The sequence below is a fragment of the Dunckerocampus dactyliophorus genome, chromosome 2 (assembly GCF_027744805.1).
Source record: "Dunckerocampus dactyliophorus isolate RoL2022-P2 chromosome 2, RoL_Ddac_1.1, whole genome shotgun sequence".
In the NCBI taxonomy this organism is placed as follows: domain Eukaryota; kingdom Metazoa; phylum Chordata; class Actinopteri; order Syngnathiformes; family Syngnathidae; genus Dunckerocampus; species Dunckerocampus dactyliophorus.
The window spans coordinates 15,365,221-15,387,500 of NC_072820.1; the positions used below are offsets into that span (position 1 = coordinate 15,365,221).

At 41.5% G+C, this 22,280-nt stretch overlaps 1 protein-coding gene across 5 annotated transcripts in view; it reads right to left on the bottom strand.

The window, feature by feature from the left end:
- Nucleotides 1–798: 798 nt before the first annotated feature.
- The window catches only part of per2 (period circadian clock 2), a 26,444-nt gene continuing 4,962 nt past the window's right edge, over nt 799–22,280 (bottom strand). Inside the window, exons 2-24 of one of the 5 annotated variants that reach the window (XM_054767037.1) lie at nt 21,548–22,081; nt 17,600–17,692; nt 17,357–17,508; nt 17,153–17,274; nt 16,121–16,322; nt 15,846–15,897; nt 15,277–15,419; nt 15,083–15,161; nt 13,712–13,818; nt 13,472–13,625; nt 13,276–13,390; nt 13,047–13,196; nt 12,155–12,227; nt 11,877–12,054; nt 10,828–10,952; nt 10,467–10,667; nt 7,998–8,261; nt 6,261–7,183; nt 5,844–5,960; nt 4,891–5,110; nt 4,620–4,809; nt 3,874–4,024; nt 799–2,663 (exon numbers count right to left, since the gene is read on the bottom strand). In XM_054767037.1, the coding sequence (XP_054623012.1) occupies nt 2,487–2,663; nt 3,874–4,024; nt 4,620–4,809; nt 4,891–5,110; nt 5,844–5,960; nt 6,261–7,183; nt 7,998–8,261; nt 10,467–10,667; nt 10,828–10,952; nt 11,877–12,054; nt 12,155–12,227; nt 13,047–13,196; nt 13,276–13,390; nt 13,472–13,625; nt 13,712–13,818; nt 15,083–15,161; nt 15,277–15,419; nt 15,846–15,897; nt 16,121–16,322; nt 17,153–17,274; nt 17,357–17,508; nt 17,600–17,692; nt 21,548–21,996 (4,437 nt within the window). In that variant the 5' untranslated portion in view covers nt 21,997–22,081 and the 3' untranslated portion in view covers nt 799–2,486. Of the gene's footprint in view, nt 2,664–3,873; nt 4,025–4,619; nt 4,810–4,890; nt 5,111–5,843; nt 5,961–6,260; nt 7,187–7,997; nt 8,262–10,466; nt 10,668–10,827; nt 10,953–11,876; nt 12,055–12,154; nt 12,228–13,046; nt 13,197–13,275; nt 13,391–13,471; nt 13,626–13,711; nt 13,819–15,082; nt 15,162–15,276; nt 15,420–15,845; nt 15,898–16,120; nt 16,323–17,152; nt 17,275–17,356; nt 17,509–17,599; nt 17,693–21,547; nt 22,085–22,280 lie in introns of all 5 variants that reach the window. The other 4 variants (XM_054767035.1, XM_054767036.1, XM_054767039.1 and 1 more) reach the window with 4 other exon arrangements.

Below are 22,280 nucleotides of genomic sequence, written 5' to 3' on the forward strand. Positions count from 1 at the left end.
CGAACTGAGCGTTATTAGTAACTTAACGTTTTAAGGCCCTTTTGTTTTATCTGACTGATTAATAAAGAGCTCGTAGTAGATTGGGAAAAAGGTCTTGACTGTGACGAGTAGTCTTTCCTCAAATAATGACCTTGTAGTATGTACAAATGCAAAATATCAAAATGGGTTCCTAAAATGGGTAATACTTTCATCACTATAAATAAATTTAAATACAAACCAGTTAGATGATTAAAAGAGGAATTCAAATGTGTAATATATTATAAATAATTAAAATTAAATAACTACAAAGCCAATTCTTGCTGATGAAAATATCTACTAAAATTTTTAATTAAATTAATACAAAACGAATTAAATGAATAAAATAGGAATCAATTAATTGTAATTATACATTATTTTTAAATAAATAGAATGTAAAGTGCAATTAATTTCTATTTTAAAATAATTCAATTTAATTTGTATAGATGCATACAAATCCATTTTTATTATGAAATATGAATAAATTAAGTGTAATATTGTACATGATTTATTAAAACAAAAGTATTATAAATTAGCTATATAACTGATTCACTCAAAGTATAAATATGTATTTAATTAGCTTTAGATTTATTTACTCTTGGCACCAAAAAATAGAATGCTAGAATTTGCATTATGCACATTTTTATCTTAATGAGGTTTTAAGTAGAGCTACAAAATGCAAAAACAAGAGGGGGGGTGAGACAAAAAGCATTTTGAAAAAGTCATTTATTGAAAACAACAATTAAACTGAAATAGGCTGTTTATCAGCTGATCAAAAGTTTAAGACCAACATTACTGGCATGACAAGGAGATCCCACCTGAGATGTTTTCTACCCGGCACAGTGGAGGGGGGTCCATCATGGTCTGAAGTGCTTTTTCATTCAGTGGAACACTGGAGCTCCAGGTGGTGCAGGGTCGTCAAAAGACCGCTGCTTACGTGCAGATGTTGCAGCGGGCATCCCTCATGACTGAGGGTCCTCGTCTGTGTGGTAACAGTTGGGTTTTTCAACAGGACAACGCTGCAGTTCACTATGCTCACTTGACCAAGGACTTCTTCAGGGAGAATAACATCACTCTTTTGGACCATCCTGCATGTTCCCCTCATTTCAATCCCATAGAGAACATTAGGGGATGGATGGCAAAGGAAGTTTATAAAAATAGCCATCAGTTCCAGACAGTTGATACCCTTCGTGAAGCCATCTTCACCACTTAGAGCAATGTTTCCACTAGCCTCCTGGAAACACTCGCATCAAGCAAGCCCAAACCCATTTTTGAAGTGATTAACAAGAACGGTGGAGCTACTCATTCCTGAGTCCTACTCAGAACATTTTATGTTCTGGTTTGGAGAGTTTTTTGTTATTTTTTGAGCGATGGTCTTAAACTTTTGATCAGCTGATAAACAGCCTATTTCAGTTTGTTGTTTTCAATACATTACTTTTTCAAAATACTTTTTGTCTCACTCCCCCTTCTTGTTTTTGCATATTGTAGCTCTACTTAAAACCTCATTATGTGCAAAATGCAAACTCTAGCAATTTTTCTACTGGTTTTAAGATTTTCATCAGGCATGTATTCTGATTTCAAATGGTTATAATATACACTACACATACAAATAGTGGGAAATAATTGAAAATATGCTGTTTATATATTTACATAATAATGCATTCCTAATTTGCAATTTCTTTTGTCTTTCTACCCAAAAGTTTTTTAATCACTAATTCTCTTCAGCTGATTTTCAAAGGGTATTTCCCCCATGCAACACTTTGAACTCCACTCCACTTTGAACTCCACCAACTTTAGAGATGCTATACCTCTGCTACCTCACCTCCTTCACATGGCACCACTTGTTTTGTCCTGACAGGAAGGTGAAACACTAGAGTCATCACCCGGCATGAAATCAAGGTTCAGCATCAGTTGGAGAAGTGGCCACTGTTTGAAGAAACATAACACTGGCTTAGCTTAAACAGTGTGATATTGCATTGATATGAAGGTTGTTCAGTGGTTCAGTCATTTATTAGACAATTTGTAAAAACAGAAAAGAATTAAAATGGCCGATACTGATAAAGATGAACACAAATCCTCATCCACCAACGTCGCCCCACAAAGTGCACTTGTGTGTTCATACGGTGCTCCAAACTCTACAGAAGCAATGTGTTGTTGGAACTCACTCACTGCCATACACACGTTAACATCGAATTGAATGTCCCTTTCCGTGTTCCTTCTGCACATCACTAGCGTACATAAAGCGCTGCACAGTTTGAAAAAAGAACAAAGCACACCAAAAAATGTCTGCAGCACAGTCAGCACTGCACATTCAAATAATAAATTAAGAAAATAAGACATTCTACAATAAATCAGGACAATTACAGCAAAATTGAGACATGTATTTTGGAATGATGGGGGGGGGTGCCTGATGCTGCTGTGTCAAGTCCCTCCTTTGTCAAGGCAAAAAACAGTCTTGAGTGATTTTGTGTTTATAGTCTACTTTGTTGAAAGCAGGAGCCAGGGGAAGAGGTGATATCGGTGCTGGAGGGCTCCTCTCTTGCTGTCCTCTGGCAGCTGAGCTCCACAGGCTCGTGGTCCACAAGGTCCAGGTCTGGGAGAACGTCCGCCAGCGCCGCCTCAATGTCGCCGTTGCAGCAGGAGCAGACCTAGACGACATAAAATGTTTAAAAAAACCTCATCTAAAGTTCATATCATGCGCTCACTGGCCACTTTATTGGGTACACAGGCACAATCCAATGAACAATTAAACAAGTCAGCCTTTTTACAAAGAATACAACAGTAAAGATCAGAAATGCTTGACTACAAAGCATCCCATCCGGTATAACGAGGATTTTTGTCATGCAATTTAATACACAAGTAGAGTGAAACAGTCATTGGTGATCTGTTGCGCCACCCAGTGGAGAAGTTGGTCAATTACACTTTCAAAAGCTCATTACAAAAATGTCAAAATCATCAAAATCAAAGAAAATACAAAGTTGGCTCCAGGAGTAGTCTCAAGTACTCTAAACGGACAAACGCTTTGAAAATCCTGGGGACCTTAATACAATTTGTATTATTATGACTTTTATATTTTTCATTATTCCTGTGTTTATTATAATGGATTTTATAAGTGCCTTTCAAAACACTGAAAAACTTTACAAGCGTCATATATATATATATATATATATATATATATATATATATATATATATATATATATACACACACACACACACACATACACACACACACACATATACATACACATAGTAAAAATATGGTAAAAATTGTATGGTAAAAATTGCAATATGATATTTAATAACAGGAATAATACAAAAATGCTACAAAATAATATTTGATTAAATCAATAAATATGATTTATTATTAATTATATATTTACATTTGGAAAATTTGCTTGACTGACCGCATATACCCTCCTGATCAAAATCTTAAGATCAGGGGCGAGGGTCTTAAAAGATCAGCTGATAAACAGCCTATTTCAGTTTAATTGTTGTTTTCAATAAATGACTTTTTCAAAATGCTTTTTGTCTCACTCCCCCTTCTTGTTTTTGCATATTGTAGCTCTACTTAAAACCTCATTAAGATCCAAATGTGCAAAATACAAATTCTAGCAATTTTTCAACTGGTCTTAAGATTTTGATCAGGAGTGTATATTTTTATGTATGGCAGAATATGTTGTGTAATCAGTGCCCCTAATGAAGTGGTCAGTGAGTATGATCCACGTTACAGATTCATCTCAACCCATTTATAAGACTTATAAAAAAAACTATGAAAATGTGTCACAAGGAAACAAGATTTCTTCCTACTACACAAAACACATTGAGTAGCAACATCATGCTAAGCGTAGTTGTGTACCTTGACATCTAGGACTTTAGGCAGACCTCCCTTCTTCATCCAGTGGTGCACTTCAATCAGCTCCTTCTTCTGCTCCTCTGTGAAGCGTGGCTGGTTCTTCTGCATCAACCTTAGCTTCTCGCTGTCCTCTCTGAGAACCTTTTGGATGTCACTGCGCGTAAGAGCACACACACAGTACAGGCAACTTTTAGCCATATACATATACATATACATATACATACACTCCTGATCAAAATCTTAAGACCAGTTGAAAAATTATCATACAAAAAACCCAAAACACTATACTGCTGCATGGTGGCCTCGTGGTTAGCATGTTGGCCACAGTCAGGAGATCGGGAAGATCTGGGTCGTATCGCCACTTGGGCATGTCTGTGTGGAGTTTGCAAGTTCTCCCTGCCTGTTCTCTCCTTGCCTGTATGTGTCCTGCAGATCTACTGTATAAAGTACAAATGGTAGGAAAATAAAATTAACAAAACACTGGGCCCTTTCGAGGTTTTTCCATAAAGGTGGTGTCCCAGTAATGGGACGTGTACACCACAAGGGTATCAAAGAGGTAGTAGCCAGTACAGATTTAAGATGCAGCATGGTCAGTTAGGATTGACCCGGTCACAGAATTAGGCTATTAATTCAACAATATGTTTATTATTGCAGGGATGTGTGTCATACAGAGTAGTGTTTCTGATATTTTGTTTATCTACACAGGAGGGATAAACATATTATTACAGTAAAATCAAATTGATACTCACCGACAAGGGAGCTGATAGGTCATCATCACCTTGTCGTCAGTGTTGGCCATGAGCAGCCATATAGGATCCTGCAGTATGTACTTCATGAAGTGGTCGCTCTGCTCCATCTCGCTGCTGATCGAGTGACCTTTCACCTTCTGGCTGTTCTGGGATGAGTCCACGCTGCCAAAGTATTTACTGCTGTTGCTACCTGCGAGGAAAAGCAACACATTTTGGCAAAAGTTCTGAGTAGGTATTGATAAGTTGCTATACTCAATACAAATTACAACACCTGTCCCGCTGTCAGATGTCCCACTGGCCGAGGTTCTACTCTTAGACGTTCCGCTGTTGGACGTCCCGCTGGCCGAGGTTCCGCAGCCGTTAGACCGAGAGCCCATGGACCCCGAGGTGGCCGAGCCGGTGCCCGAGCAAGAGTCCTCATGCAGGATAATATCAAACATGTCGCTGGAGGATGAGTTGGCGTCGCTGTTGTTGCCGTCGCGGCCAGACACCTGGAAGAGAGGAGAGACATGGAGAGTCAGTATTATGAGTGAGATGGTTGACGTCATGGCAGTGGCTAACTCCTGGCGCTTACAATAGAGGTAACTATGTATTTGTAGTATACTGTAAACCGATACTTTACATAAGTGTTACATGGTGCACAATACCATTAATTATCACTGTAAGACTCTTTACTTGCATACATCGAGAGACTGCATTGAATTTATGCATGTTCAAAGGACAAAAACCTTAGATATTTACATGTAATTTGCACACTGTAAAAGGTAAAATACAAGAGTAAGAAAATGTGCATGTGAATTATGCACACTGTGCATTAAAGTAGCAGTTATGAACATCTTTTTGCTCTTGTGTTCCCCTCTATAGGTGTAAAATGTAATTTTGTGAAAATAAATCAGTCAAACACGCATTTGTTCCTGTTCTAGCATCATGTCTTAAAATTGCACATATTGAACTGGCTGGTCCACCCAATGAGAATGTTCTATTACAAGCGTACCATCAAAAAGTATTAAAATAATAATTTAAAAAAGGTACACATTGTTGTTTCTTTTACATCAGGTTTTGCAACACTGGTCCGTGCTCTGATTAAATAGGCACATCAAAAGTTTACGAAAGTGAGGGAGGGAGAAAAAAATATATATATATAGTTACAGTTGTAATGGACATTATGGAATTGGGTAGGTATGGTATTGGACAAGGGTGGAGTTTTTCGGATGATTAGCCTACCTCAAAGCTGCAAGCCAGCAGCCTAGAGAACACTTCACCCCAAGACAAACTCTCACAGACACAGGACGTGCCCTCGTAATACAACGGTCCAGGAGGACCAAGGAGACTGACAGATGGCTAAAGGGTGTAAGGAATAATGACATCATGTGTTAAAACCCAGGGCCACATTTCATTTTTGGACTTCTTGACTAATTTTGACTCTATACATGGCATAGAAAAAAACAGCAATATTTTTATTCCGGGAGGTATGACTTCCAAGAGACATATGCACAATGTCTCAAAGGCTCAGAATTGTGGGACAATCGGGACATGTAGACATTACAGTGAATTGTGGCATTGTGGAAGATTTGGGGACAGAAAAAACCCCGCCAAAGTAATAAAGGCAGAGGAGAAAAAGTGTGTTGTTTCCTTGTGTACCTGCTTCAGATCTCTTTCTTTGGCTTGCCCGCCGCCACCTGTTCCTTTCTCTCTTTCAGCTGCGTTGCTGCATTGTCCTCCAGGGGGCAGCACCGTGCTGTCCTGTCGGTCCACAGACAGCTCCAGCTCCAGCAGGTTCAGAGGGGAGCTGCACCGAGACTGAAACAGCGGAGGGGAAGCCCTGCCCCCACGTCCGCCTCCAGACTGTGGTGTTGAGGATCGAGACTGTCCCTCCACAAGGGCCTTTTGGGTTTCTGAGGATGGAGGGAAGTAGAAGGATGGCGTCATATAGCCCATCTGAGGGGCAAAGGGGTTCTGGGTATTGAACTGGGTCTGAGCGTTGAAGGGGGGCGGTGCCATGAAGGTTCCCTGTGCAGGAAACGCTGGTTGACTATAAGCCTGTGCCTGGCTGGAGAAGCCCACAGTCCCTGGGTGGTACACTGGCTGCGGGGGAGGAGGTCCAGCGGCCATAGGAGGGTACATGAAGTTGGGGAGCACCAGAGCCACGATGGGGGCGACCATGGGTGCCGTGTAGGGTGCATGATGGATGCCTGGTGGGCAAGTCGGAGCTGGGACCCCTTGATTGTCAGCAAAGCCTTGCAGAGTGGCATCCGTGCAGGGGGATGTAGAAGTGGCTCTGGGGTAAACCTGGAGGGGGTAGCCAGGCATTACGGCAGGGTAGGCCACAGGGAACGTGGCCTGGGATGTGTCCGAAGGAGACCAGGAGGTGGGGTTAAGGCCGTGGTTGAGGGGGGGAGCTCGCGGATGCTGCTGCTGGTGATATCTTGGATGGGACGCTGTGCTGTCTGAGGACTCGGTCTGCTTTGCTCTCTTTGATTTGGTCTTCTTATTGCGGACGCTGCGCCGTGCCATGTTGGGCCCGCCCACCGGACCGCTCTGCTTGCTGAGCTGGGCAGCTGGTACTGCTGTGAGGAAGAAGAATTTGGGAGTTATCCTAACAAAAGGGATAAAATAAAACAAAAGTAACCAACTTGATAAAGTCAACTAGTCATGGGCGGATAGATACCAAAATACTGATACTAGCATCTCTGTGTGGAGTTTGCATGTTCTCCCTTGGGTACTCCCACATTCCAAAAACATGCAAGTTAGGTTAACTGGAGACTCTAAATTGTCCATAGGTATGAATGTGAGCGTGAATGATTGTTTGTCTATATGTGCCCTGCCATTGGCTGGCGACCAATCCAGGGTGTACCCCGCCTCTCATCCAAAGTCAGCTGGGATAGGCTCCAGCATACCACTGCGACTCTAATGGTGATAAGCAGCATAGAAAATGGATGGATGGATATTGATACCACAGATACAAAGTTTTCCAATACTGGTATCGATTTTCATATTATATTATGTCCATTTTGACACATTTGTGGAGATGTGTGTTTAAAAGAACTAATCACTTGACATTATCTAATAACATACTCAAACATGTCATTTGAAAATGGCTACAGAATCATAATGATATTGATTTGAAAAGTTAAAGACATACATTGATTTTCGTGTAACATAAGTAATGATAGTGTTGATTGATTGATTTGATATTGGTTGTGCATTTATTTCTCAAACCATTGCTTTGTACCGATACGTATCAGTATTGGTATCATGATACCAAGTGCTATTTTACTTGGTATAATATCAGTAATAAAATGAGGGGTACCATCCATCCCTAATGTGGACTACTGCTAAATGTATGCCGACATGTGCCTGTGTGGTTTTAAGCAGTACCGTTACAGGTGACCTTTTCCCTCTGGCGCTCCAGGTACTGCGAGCAGTTGGCTTTGAGGTTTGTGAGTTTGCGAAGTTCCCTAAAGCGGTAAAGGAAGGCCTGCTCCTCCTTCTGTGTGTGGGCTGCCAAAATCTGCTTTGTCAAGCCCAGTTTCTTGTAAGACTCCCTCTCCTGGCTGGGAGGTCCCACAGTGCAAGGTGGCGCAGCAGAGTTGTGGGCAGATTCTCCAGTCTCACCTGCACCTGAGACATCTTCTATGATCTCTGCATGGATGACAATAGGTGCAAATAATCGTACGGTTCCACAAAGAAACACCTGTGTTAGCATACACAGCACGGCAGACTTAACATTTAGATCATGAAAGTGGAAGAAACCTTTGACGCACTTTGTGTTAAGCCGTCAATCACATCAAACACAAAAATACACCCTGAGACACAGAAAAATGTAGGATGCAGCAAAAATGCATCACACTGGTCATGTCATCAGAATGTATGAAGGTCATTCTCCTATTACACATTTAGATCACATTACCAACATATGCAAATGTGCAGCAAACAATTACATGAAAGGTACGCAGATGAAATTACAGTGCTGTGAAAAGTCTTGTTTTTTTCTCCTGCTTCATTTTCTCTGTCATGGCATATTTGTGGTCAGGTTAGGTTTGAAAATACTTTGGGGATTCATTTACACCACAAGATGTATTATTTACTGAAAATAGTTTAAACTGCCTGTTATTTCTATTTATAATTTACTATAAATTTTAAATATGCCCTGCAATTGGCTGACGCCATTGGCTGAGAGGACGACGCCATCATTTTCCTCCTGCATCAAGCCCTGTCCCACCTGGAAACTCTCTTAGGGTCCTCTTCCTGGACCTGAGCCACATATTCTAAGGGACAAGCTACAATGTTCAGGAGTGGACCATCACCTTAAATACTGGATTGTGGACTACCTCACCATCCACGTACAATATGTAAGGACCCGGGACTGTGTGTCAGAGACTGTTCTGTGCAGTGTCGGGGCCCTCCAGGGAACATTGCTGGCACCGTTCCTCCTCACCCTCTACACTGCGGACTTTTCCTACCGGTCACCCTCTTGCCAGCTCCAGAAAGTCTCTGACGACTCTGCCATCGTTGGACTCATCACATATGGGGACGACCGGTCGTACAGAGAACTCATTCAGGACTTTGTGAACTGAGGCCAGGGAAACCACCTCCTCATAAATGCCAACAAGACCAAGGAACTGGTTGTGGACTTTCGGCGGTGGCCCCACACCCCTCCATCACTAGTGAATATCCAGGGAAGGGACACTGAGATGCACATCGTATAAGTACCTAGGTGTTCATCTGAACCATAAGCTGGACTGGACTGACAACACAACTGCACTTTATAAAAAAGGTCTGAGCAGACTCTATCAGCTCAGGAGGCTGGAGTCTTTTGGGGTGCAGGGTGCACTCCTGAAGACCTTCTAAGACTCTGTGATGGCCTCTGCCATCTTCTATGGCTTGGTCTGCTGGGGGAGCACCATCACAGCAGCTGACAGGAAGAGATGTCCTTTGGAACAGGTGGAGGAGTTGGGTAAGAGGAGGATGACAGCCAAGCTGTCCTCCATGATGGACAAAGACTCTCACCCCCTCCAACACACACTCACTGCACTACAGTAAGGAGCACCATTAGTGACTGATACATCCAAAGTGTGTGATGGAGAGGTATCACATTGTTTTTCCTTCCTGCAGCTGTCAGGCTCTATAGCAAAAACTGCTCCAAAAAACCTGTACAATAACCGTGCAATAAACCTGTGGCTTGGTAAACATGTATACAACTGTATATAGTGTATATAACTTCATTTGTATTACCTTGATCGTGCACTTTAACTGCTCTTGTGTGCTTTGTACTATACTCTTGTGTGCTCTTGTACTTTTGCTGCTGTAAACCTGGAATTTCCATTAGTGGGACTAATAAAAAGGTATATCATACCTCATCTTAAAATGATTGAATAATAATAATAATAATAATAATAATAATAATAACAATAACAATAATAATAATAATAATGTAATAAAACAGTGTTGCAAATTAGCACGTGATAAAACACTCAATTTATCTGGTTTGTCCAATGCAATTGTTTATATCCACATCAAAAAAATAAAACAATATTTCCCAACGTTTTTTTGTTTGTTTGTTTTTTTAATTATATCAAAGCAAAATATGCTAGTTAAAACAGTTTCCCGATATATAACACTAAGAAATTCCTTTTGGAAGAATTCTTCAATACTGTATATCACAGTACTTACATACATTCCCCATGGTGATGTTATTATTATTACTCCTTATTTTGAGTGGACAATATCACATTTAAAAAAATTCTCTCTCAGATTTTTTTGTCCAAGAATGCAAGTTATTGTGACAATTATGCAACAAGAGAGAAAACCCAGTGGATGGGAAGATTTTTTTTCACTGCACTGTACCTGATTCTTGCTGAGGCTTCTTGTCCCCAACATGCACTATGGTGCTACTGTAGCTACACTGGCTGGTTATGGACACCACACTTTCTGGTTTGTTAGGTAATGGTAGGGGCAGCGAAGTGCCCACTACCGCTGTGGCCGTATCACTGGGCTTTTTGTCTTCCAAAGTGGAGAGACCGGACTGATCTTTCAACAAGGCTGGTTCTGCCAAAGAGAACAGAGAACAAAAAAACACTGACTTGGGGCTGTAATTTTAGAATCTTGAGAAAAGATTCAAACAGATGGCCTCGGAACGTTGTAGTATTTTTTTATGATGAGATGATATTGTTTGCTATTCTTTTATGGAAATGGAAGTGGGATGTACCTTCAGAAACCTGCATGGCGGTGCATCCTTTGTGTTTGTCCTCATCGGAGTTAGAGGACGTGGTGTTACAGGAGGACTGGCACTTCCTCTTCAGAGCAATGGGAACATTACAGTTCTCCAAGTACCTAAAGAGTGAATTTTTAGAGCATGACAGTCATATAGTGTCATATTACACACTCTCAGCCATCTGCTCAACCAGCATTAATAGTGCTGTTGAGTTCAATGTAAACAGCAGTAAAGCCAGGGTAACATGCAGGGGTTTCACACCAACAGTTGAGTAGTGAAACTACCATTTTAAAGTGCATGCAGAGGTAGATAAACCTGCTGGATGACGACCACTCATGATTCTACAAATGCTGCAAATTCCATCTTCAGTAAAAAAAAAAAAAAAAAAGTCAAGTTTACCTACCTATAACCACAGCTGCTAATGCCGATGTTTTTTTTGTTTTTTTGGTTGAATAGAGCAATTAATTTGAGCAAATTACCCTACACCAGTGGTGTCTAAAGTGTGGTTTGGGGGCCCATAGCAGTTTATCAATTTACTAGGGGTGTCAAAAGCTCTGACAAGATTAAAAACGTGACAAGATTTATCGTTCAGAAAAAAAATGCACTCAGTCTGGGATGATAGTAAATAAAGTAATCACACAACAATTTTGCCAGACTCAGTATATTGCCATGTGCATGTCTCATCTTCCACCTCCAAACAGGCAGTGAGAGGTTTCACTCTGTGCATTAGTTACATCTGTTCCATAGAACAAAGGCATGAACAGAGTGAGCCCTTTTGTCAGTCATACAGTCTCTTTGCCTTGGTGGGTGAAGGCAGGGCTGGTAGCTTGCACCCAGAGTGCAGAAGAGTCTAACGTAGTAGAAATTAAATTAGTAAATTGCAATATATTCTCATATATTTTTTATATTTTTTCATTGTACTTTTCTTAAAAGTAATGTTAAAATCTCGTCTCGTTCTCGTAGGCCCAATGTCATCTATCGTCTTGTCTCGTGAACAGAGTGTCTCCTGACACCCCTAGAAATTAAAAACAGTGAGTTTGTACCTGATAACACTGTCCAGACAGCTGATCTGCTGGTAGGAGTAGACAGTGTGATCATTCAACGACATCTCCTCGTGGAAAGAGGGCCTAATTTCCTCAATCAGCGTCCCGTTCTCCTTCCAGTTGAGGAAAGCGGCAGAGTCCTTGGGCCGAACCACAGCAGAGCTCTTCTGCACAGAATCTGTGAGGAGAGGCCAGAGGTTTGCAGGTGAGGTCAGTTTAACTTGACCTACTAAACATCAGTTTTCAAAGTTGAATGTGCAGGTATTCTGTGGACTTGCCAATATTAACTTTCTTGCTCTGCTCCTGGCTCTTCTGTAGATGAATTCCCTTGCAGATTTCCTGAAAAGTTCGCTATGACACAGACAATAACTTCTATTAACATCTGGAAGTGAAAAAAGTATTTGTCATTGCTGAGACACATAGAAGGGGTAAGATTAAATAAACTCTGCATCTTCATACTCCTTTTCGGATATGTTGAATTGTGAAAGTACTTCACTGTAACTTTGTTAAGCATATTTAAAATAAACAAAACCATTACAATTTGCCATGTACAGTATCTAGGATTCTACATGATTCTACATGACCTAGGGCCCTCCGTAAGTGGTGTTAACACTTGCACACGTTTTGCCTACAAAAAAAACACAGACAGTGTGGGAGAGGGAATTGCTGACTAGAAGACATTATTGGGCATTATGATTAGTTATTAACAGAAAATCACAAGGAAGATCCACGATGCTACAGAAATTACTTGAGAATTCCCCCCCGAATTGCTGCGAGAGTTGTTGGAAAAGTTAGCCCATTCATGTGAATGAGATACGCAGAGGCATGCTTTGATATGCTCCGCTGACACTGTTCGCATATTGTTTGCGGTGCGTTCATGTTGCATTCATGTCTAGTTCACAGAAATTATGCATGCCACAAATTTTGAACATTTCAAAATTTTCTTTGCGTACTGGCACGGGGCCTCGCACAGTTGACACATACATCATACATGTTAGCAACCAATTTGCACATCGGCACAGCATTGACACGCAAAATTGCGTACCGCTCCAGGGACAAAGTGCATGTAAGCGTAAACGAGGCTTTATAGCACTAATCTTGAAGCAGACTACAAACAATAGCCGCTCCAAGATCCTATTTTCCGAGAGTCCACTGTATAGGTTCACTGACCGGCCTGGCTTTGCTGCTCACTTCCTCCTCCTCAAGATGGAACTTGCTACCATTGCCATTGTTGAGGCTTTCACCGGAAGAGGTCATGCCAAGCAGGTGGTCAGTGCTGTTCAGACTTCGGTAGCTACTGGACCCGCTGTTATGAACTGGCTGATGCATCAAAGTAAACAATGTTAATCAAGAACTCTCCCTTGAACTTTACAATGATTTTGCCCTAGTCGTCTCCCACCTGCAGGAGGAGTCTGTGGATTTGTTCAGTGATCTCCTGGATATCAGAGTCCATGGTCTTCTTCTGGGCACCATCCGAGACCGGGGCCATAAATACGTCCTCATTCACAGGTCCCCTGGAATCCAACAAATAAAAGTTTAAGATGGAGTACATCCTAAAAATCTTCTAAGTTATGGATCAAACGCTGTGGTCTTACGTTCGCACTTTGTGTCTCCCGATAACAAAGGAGACCTTGCGGCTCCAGGGGTTGACAAAACTGGACCAGCTGGTGTCAAGGATGACATACTCGCCATTCCGTGCACGGAATCGGATAGATGAGTGGTCAAACGGCTGCCCTGCGTATTGGAGGACTGAGGATGCAGACAGAGGGATCATCACTTTGGGGACAGACCAAACACGTCATTTTCTTCCAGTTGTTCATATTCCATCAACTCACTCTTTCTGTGAATGGCCAGCATGATGGGTCTGTCATTAGGGTGCAAGTGAAGGAGGACCGGCGTGCCAATCAGGTCCTGCGGCAGGTACCCGAGGAGAGGGACCGCCCTGACATACACAATAAATATACCATATTTAGTTAGGAATATAAATGAAAAAATATAAAACCTTTTCAATGCCAATGTGGAAAGTTCCTTTTTAATTTTAATCTGAAAAGACAAAAACAACCAACTTCTCCCCACATGCAACAAACAGCTGCAAATTGGTTTTGCTCATTAGCATGAAACAACGAGCGACATGATTGCGTGCGCCCAGCTCTGACCCCCATGTGACGTTAGAATAAAATAAGTTTATTTGTGTAGTATTTTTCAAATAAAACAAATGCCTTTATCTCCAAAATTGATATGCATTTACATTAAATTTGATTTGTAGTTATTTAAAAACCTATTAACTACCGGCCCATGCATCCTTTTTCTATACCGGTAGTCCTCATCAGGGTCATGGAAAAACTGCAGCCAATCACAGCTCAATTCGGGCAAGTGCCGGGGTACACCCTGGACTGGTTGCCAGCCAATCACAGGGCACATATAGACAAACAACCATTCACACTCACATTCACACCTATGGACAATTTAGAATCTGTAATTAACCTAACATGCATAGATCTTTGGAATGTGGGAGGAAACCAGAGTACCTGAAAAAAACCCACGCACGCACAGGGAGAACATGCAAACTCCACACAGAGGTACAAACCAGGAACTTCAACGATGTCAAGCAATATATTTTATATCATTTATCATTATACAAGTTATTTTTTTATTTATATCCTGTATTTATATATTCTGCAATAAGTCAGTTTTTACTCCTGTATTTATTTATTCATTTATCATTAATCTTACCAGTTATTTCAAATTTAATTTTCTATTATTTATTATTCTATTTACTTGTTCCATTCCATTCGATTTTCTTCCGCTTATTCAGGTCCGGGTCGCGGGGGCAGCAGTCTAAGTAGGGAAGCCCAGACTTCCTGGTCCCCGGCCACTTCTTCCAGTTCCACCGGGAGGACCCCAAGGCATTCCCAGGACAGCTGTGAGACATAATCCCTCCAGCGTGTCCTAGGTCTGCCCTGGGGGCCTTCTCCGGGCTGGGCACACCCACAGTCCACTCTTTTCTGACTGAGAACCATGGTGTCTGATTTGAAGGTGCTGAGTCTCATCCCAAGACCTGCTGCTTCCTACTCCTTTTCGTGGATGTTAAATTGTACAAATGTATATGAAGTGATATTCCTTAATGTAATAAGAAATAATAAGCATGCCCAAAACAAACAAAGAAATCCACAACTGTACTGTGAGAATTCCTGTTTGCCGCTTACCGTTCATCCACATCCTGGAACACACAACTTGGAGAGTGTGTGGTGGTGAAGATGCGTTTGTCTGTGGGTATCCTGGGTGCTGTGAAAATGTACAAAAAAAAAAAGTTTAACAAAACAGGAACACCATCATCAATAATATTGTAGATGTTAGACCTTGGATGGAACTAGATGCATTCATTTAGGAGTTTCCTTACCATCGTAACCAGAGTGCACCCTTTCGGCCAACAGGAGGCAGCAGAACTGGTCCTCAGCATGAACTGTTACTTGGACCTTCATCAGGTATGGCGTCATGCGGAACGGATAGTACTGCAGGTCACCCTTACACTCCTTACCACCACTAGAAAGGCAGGAAATCAGCAAAGATGATCAAATGCATTCCACGTTTTTAACACTAATGGGACTACATGTTTGGAGGTTATGTTCTTATTTGTAAGCAGAATTACACACAAAAACCTTTTTTTATGTAGCTTTGTAAAGAAGAGTTTTTTTCATATTTTTTCTTAATTTCTCAGTGAATAATGATTTAATTTTATAGATAAAAATTAAGGGGATTAATTAGTTAATTTGCTATTGACCCAAATTAGGACTGTTGGTGCTGAAATGACAAAAGGACAAACAAACTGTATCATGGAAAAAGAATCGTGACATGCTTATGATGACAAAGCAATAAAAAAACCAAACACCTGGAGTGGAATGGAAGCATGAATAGAAATGACAAGCAGGTCTGAACAGATGGTCCACTACTGTGACCGAGTCCACCCACCTAATACGGCAGAAGAAGGACTTTTCCTGCATGCAGTCAGGCGGTGATGACTCTGCGATGGGAAACAGGACATGTTTCTATTCAGGAGTAACGCAATATCGCCCGGCTTGGTTCCTGCAGGTGCTCAGATTTTCATTAATGAGCAGCTCTACGTTATAGGCAATGAAAGTCTAGGTCATGAATCGGCACAGTATGCGCACCAGCAAAGTCAACAGGAGCTGCGTCAAAAAATGATGTAAAAAGGTGCTTAACAAGTCAAGGAGGAGGTCACCTACCGGCTCCAGTGCACATACTCCAGGAGGGCAGACGGTAAGGTGTGGTGAAGCTGTAGAACACGCTGACATCCTGTGGGATCAAGAATTCCACAAACTTGGTGTTCTTGAACACTTCCCTTTTGCAGTTGAGGATGGAGGCTGCCTGGTCGGACATGTACACAATCCTTCCTGTGATGAGCGACACGGCAACCGCAAAAATATCCTGTTGGAGGGACGATCACAGTTAAAAACATTACAAGTGTCACACGGAGACGCACACAGATCATGAAGGCAACATTGCTTTTTTGGCAATCGCTAGGCTCTGTTAGACGTTCACAATATCTGTACTCATCTCCTGGAAATTCCAGGAAATCGACAGGGTTGATATTTTGGATACTTCTTCTGGTTGATGAAGGATGACGGGTGATGGACATGTAGTGTCATTGTGACAAAGTTAAAAAAAAATATTAAAAAAAAAGAAAGAAAATTCCTTGATCCATTCCAAAATGTAAAGGGTTCTTTCATAGCATGTGACCACAAACCCATAAAAGGAAAAAAAAATCCATATTATACTATTTTTCAATTAAAACTGTATTTTTTTCAATAAGTCATCCCACAATTGTTTGTTGATTGGTGTGTTGATAGATGTGATACATCAGATACAACGTAACGTCCAGGAGTGGGGGCCTAGGGCATGTCAGAGGTGATATGTCCCTGAGGAAGGAAGTTTTTACTTCATAAAGTCATGAAAACCCGTATCTTAAAAAGCGACAGGATGAACGCCTCTTCTGTCAAAAGTGGAGCAAGTTTGGTTCTCACGTTTGGTGCCCACAAACAGGCTTTGGGGACACTTGTTACTGTTATACCATCAATATAGTCAATTTTGCATAATAAGATGTTTAAGTAGTTTTTGAATAATAATGCTATGTAAGCAACCAACAAAAGGTTGATGTCAACTGCTGTTAAAAGCATAAAATACCAACATTTTCCTAATTTGCAAAAAAAAAACAACAACTATAGGTCTAATAATTTTGTAATAATTCAGTGACTTACATTGTTTTTGAGGGTGTATTCAGAAGTAATGCTGTCTATTTCCTCTATAGTATACGAGGAAACATCCAGGCCTGATGGTTGACTGTCATTGGTCATCAGCAGCTGGTAATACTCCTCATTGGCTGCACAAAAACACAATTTCAAATCAAGTTTAGTGTTAAAAGCATAGCTTAGCAAGACTACGATGTGGGACATGGACTTTACCTTGCACTTGCTTGACACAACGCAAGGCGTGCTTGAGGGTATTCAATGTGGTACACTTGTTGTGTCTCTTCTCGGCCGGCAGGTGAAGCTTCAGCTCCTTCAGGGTTTTTATCACCTCTTTCTGGGTCTTGGCTTTGGCAGATTCTTGACTGCTGCAAGTGGCACATGCACATTTCGGTCCAGTCAAGACATGCATGAGAAAGATAAAATAGAATACTTTATAAAGAGGCTAGGGTGGCCTACCTGCAGCCACTGGTGGATGGGTTGTCCTGCTCGGAGCTCAGCAAACTGAAGGCATTAGAGCTGCTAGGGGGAGATGGACTGTGGGAGTTGGAGCTGAGGGGTGGACAGAGGAGCAGAATAGCAGTAATGACTGAGTGTATTTCACAATTGCTTCTTTTGAACGGAGTGAGTTAGGGCCAGCTAAACAAAAATGAGCTCAAGCAAAGATGGCTACGGTTTATATTTGACGTTCTTATTGTTCCATATGTGTCATGGTTTATTTAACACACCTATTTTTTTTGGTGGGGAAAGGTAGTCGGTAGTTTTCTTTGACATTTCATCTACACCCATATGAGATGCCTCTCAAGGTGTTCGGGTTACATAATGAGAAAAACTGCTATACTGCAATTCTTCATCTCACAGTTTGCAGTGTCGTTTGGTTTGCCCCAGATGATTTTGTTGCCTTTGTGGAAGAGAATAGGCAACAAACACATGCTGCTTCGTCTCTCTTTTTGGGAGAAGGAAGAAAGCCTACTCCAAGATGAAATGTCAGTGTCTCCTGGAGAACTTTAATCAGGGTGTCACTGAAAGGGTGCCCAGCAGGGTGAAGGGAGAAATGAGGACATTCAAAACCAGTGGAGGAATAGGTAGATATCTTAACATTGATAAAAACAGCCCACTTGAGGCTGTAAAAGCTATTTCTTAAAGAAAGTACTGGGTGAAAATACATTTCTAAAAGATTGGCAGTGTACTAGTCACTGCATAAAGCAAAAGTGCACAATATAAGTGAGAGAAAGAGAAATAATGCTCAGTTCTATTTATTTAACATTAATTGTGTTGTTTGCAGCAGTGCGGGATAGCACTATATCATACTATGAACTTTATTCAGATACATGAGCCTTTGTGTGTCTACTCGGGACTAGAACACAACCACCTCCTGTCACATGACTCAGTTAACCAAAAGCACTAATTGAAACTAAGCAGAAACACACAGGACATGAGGTCAATCTGAAAAGAGAGTCTGTGTGTGTTTCTTTAGATTAACCTACAAGCTTAACAAGGTTTAACAGGCCAAAATAGATGGTGAGACGCTGACTCATCACAGCTCTGGTGCACCTAAATAGAAAGCTTACATGGCAATAAATAGACAACAAATAGCAAGTATAAGGGGGTATTTAATAGTGTTAAATGGAGAAATGCAACAGCTCCTTTTAGAGGGGCCAGACCAAACATGGACTAGGTGAATAATTAGAAAGCGTTTTACGGGAGCCTAATTGAGTGTTAGCATTGCCTCATCGGAGACATGCAAGCTTCCCTCCATGAAAAAAATCCCAGGGACTACAAAACTAAATAAGTAAGTGAATAAAGCAACAGCACCTCTATTGTCTTTTTAGTTTTGCAGTAACCATGAGGTTGATTTCCAGCATGCCTGCAGAAAATAAAGTATTTACTCTGTATTAATCTGCATTTGAGTAAATCTGGACATGTGGATCACAGGAGAAATTACTATTTTTAATATACCGCATTTCAGTGAATAATACAATACATGTATCTGTAAGTCTGTCCAATTACGCAAAATTTACTTTTTAATGATGTTCTAACAGTAATATGTGTCCATAGATTTTATGAGCATCAAATGTGAGGAAAAGCAACCACTATAAATAGCCTGCTTACACAACTAATAAAAGAACCCCTTTGGAAATAGCATCTTCAAGTGCAAGAACAACAAAGTGAACATGTGCTGTCAGCTGTGTCTCAAGTTTGGCTGGAGCAAGTGGGTCAAGGAAAGACGTTGCCAAAGGAAAGAGCTTTATGTGGCAACAGGGGACTCTGTTTTAGTCTGAACCAGAGCTGAAGATTAAGGCAAGGTGGCCTGAGGAGGTTCAATGTAATCGTGGCTGTCCAAGAAGGTCTAGTTCCTGTCTCTCCTTGGAAAAGAACCTCATCTTCCTTCCTCAACACGTGGATGTAAGCCTGCAACTTGTATGAATGGACACTCATTCATACAAATAAGTAAAGTAAGGCTGGACCACTGGCCTGACATTGCGAGTGCCGTTTGCTAGGTGTATGTTCCAGTGAGGAGGGGCAGTGTTAAAAGAATCAAAACGTGAGAACATGTACCACCAGTGCCAAATACAGAAAAAACAATGTGTTGCTAAGACAATAAAGGAAGACTTTCAACTGTGAAACACAGTCTCTCTGGCTTTGGGAGAAATCCAACGGCTGCTTTGCCAGATGACGCAAGTCCGGACTTCCTACTGAGGGCAGCCGTCATTTTATTTTTCCTGGACTGGTCTCCTGTCAAGAGGCAAGCTGGAAGGCTTTTTTGTCATTCTGGAGGCGTCTTGCGTCTTATGAACTTTGGAAAATAGCTCATACATATACTCTCATATACTGTAAATTCTGGAACATAAGCAGATACTTTTTTCACACGCTTTGAACCCTGCATCCTAAACGATGCAGGCAATATATACCTAAAAGAACTATAGTTCCCATGATGCATAGTGTGCAGATTGAAGAAGTAGTGAAGTGGACACCAATATCACGCTTTAGAGTCTTATGCAGTGTGTGTTTTGATTTGACAAATCTTAAGTAACATTTGATCAAGTGTAGAATTACTACAGCTTCTGCTACTGCTTGGACCACAACAGCTGTTGAACTCTGGTGAAAAAAAGTGTCTCACGTCTCACTCACTGGGGCTAATGAGTGACGCTGGGAACATCGAGTGTAGGTATGATTGAAAGCTTTCTAGTGGGTCTGTGTAAATATCCAATGTTACAATATCCCATGTTACAATATCCCACCAATCTCCTTAAACTCCAATACATTCAAAGCTCCGCCGCCCGCCTTCTCACCCGTATCCATTCACAAGACCACATCACCTCTGTCCTTCAGAACCTCCACTGGCTCCCTATCCCTTACCGTATCCAATTCAAAATCCTTTACTCACCCATAAAGCACTCAACAACCAGGCTCCCTCTTACCTTAAAGACTTGCTCCACCTCTACACCCCTTCCTGTACCCTCTGCTCTTCAGATGCAAACCTCCCAATTGTCCCTAGGACCAAGCACCAAAACTCGGGGGGCAGAGCCTTCTCTGTTGCCGCCCCGTCCGTTTGGAACTCACTTCCGCCACACATCCGTAACACTGCTGACCTTAAAACTTTCAAAACCAACACACTTGTTCTGCACTGATTTTAACAGATAACTCTTTAAAACGTACATGCTTAGTAATACATCACATTGCAATCTCTTAATCTTGTCTTTTGTATTCACTTTTAACTATTTGTTCTGAACTCTGCTTTTTGGTTTTCACTTTCTACTGTGATTTTGCTATTTGGTACACTTGTGTTTGCTTTTACCATATAAAGCGTCTTTGAATTTTTGAAAAACGCTCTATAAATAAAATGCATTATTATTACAAATGTGGACAAGTGTGGCTTACATATGTACAATTTTTTTTCTCTTTGAAATTGGCGACTTATATTGAGGTGCGCTCAATAGTACAGAATTTACAGTACTACAACTGTAGTCCGCCGAATGAGCACTCATTTGAACAAATTACACGCTTAGAAATTATAGAGCACATTCAAATAGGATCACAATGCTCAGCCTAGCTTGTTCTGAGTTTAACTTTAAAATACAAATGTGTTGCAAATAGCACCTTCATTTAGGTATATCTCCTGGAATGCAACAACAAAGATATAGTTCTAATTTTCTGCAAGCACCACAGTTTTATTGATGTTTGCAATCTATCCTGCTGCTTATTTAATACATTTTGTTCTGTTTACGTTCACATTTGTTGAGATTGCCACAGGTACGTTCATTGCTCATCCTGCTAAATTGATATTTAGAATGGGATCAACCTATTGATTTGCTTGTTAAACATCTGATACAAGAATCCTTATGTATTATGTTTAAATAGACTTGCAAATGTTACACACTTGCGACTTAAAACGCATTCACTCACCTCTTGTTGCTTTCAGAAGATTCCAGTAAAGCGGAATCTTTGCTGTTACTATTGGAGCTGCCCACAGACTCCAAGCCGTTGCTCTCATTGCCGTGGCTCTCGTTTCCATGGCTCTCGTTGCCGTGCGACTCGGTGCCGCTGCCGCTGGACCCGCTACTTTTCATCTCCACGTCCTCCTCAGGGAGTGACCTGGAGCGGGCGCTTTTGCAATGGTTGTATGGCGAGGAGGGAGGGTCCTGACCGCTGCTGTCACTGCCTTCAGACGGCAGGCCGAGGTCAGGCCCACTTTGGCTGTAGCCGCTCATCCTCTGGAGGTGTGCCATTGAGCTGCATCCCGAGGCCCCCCTTTGCATGGTGCTGCACGATGTGGACGCTTTGCATGCTGGCGATCCATCCTGGTCCTCCAGTACTGAGAAGCAGTAGTGCTTGGAGTCTGAGTCTTCTGACATCAGGAGAGTGCAGTCTTATTCTTGTTGCTGATGAGTGGATTGGAAGTAGAACAATCACCCCATTGTCAAGGTGCTGCTGCAAAATCTGCTGAGGGAAGAACATTCATGTCAAGGATGAAATGTTACACTTACGTTAGCCACGCACACACGGGGAGAACATGCAAACTCCACACAGAGATGCCCAGCGGACATTCAAACCCAGATCTTCCCGATCTCCAGACTGTGTGGCCTGTGTGCTAACCATTCAGCCACTGTGCGCATGTTGCCAACTCTTCAGACAGTAA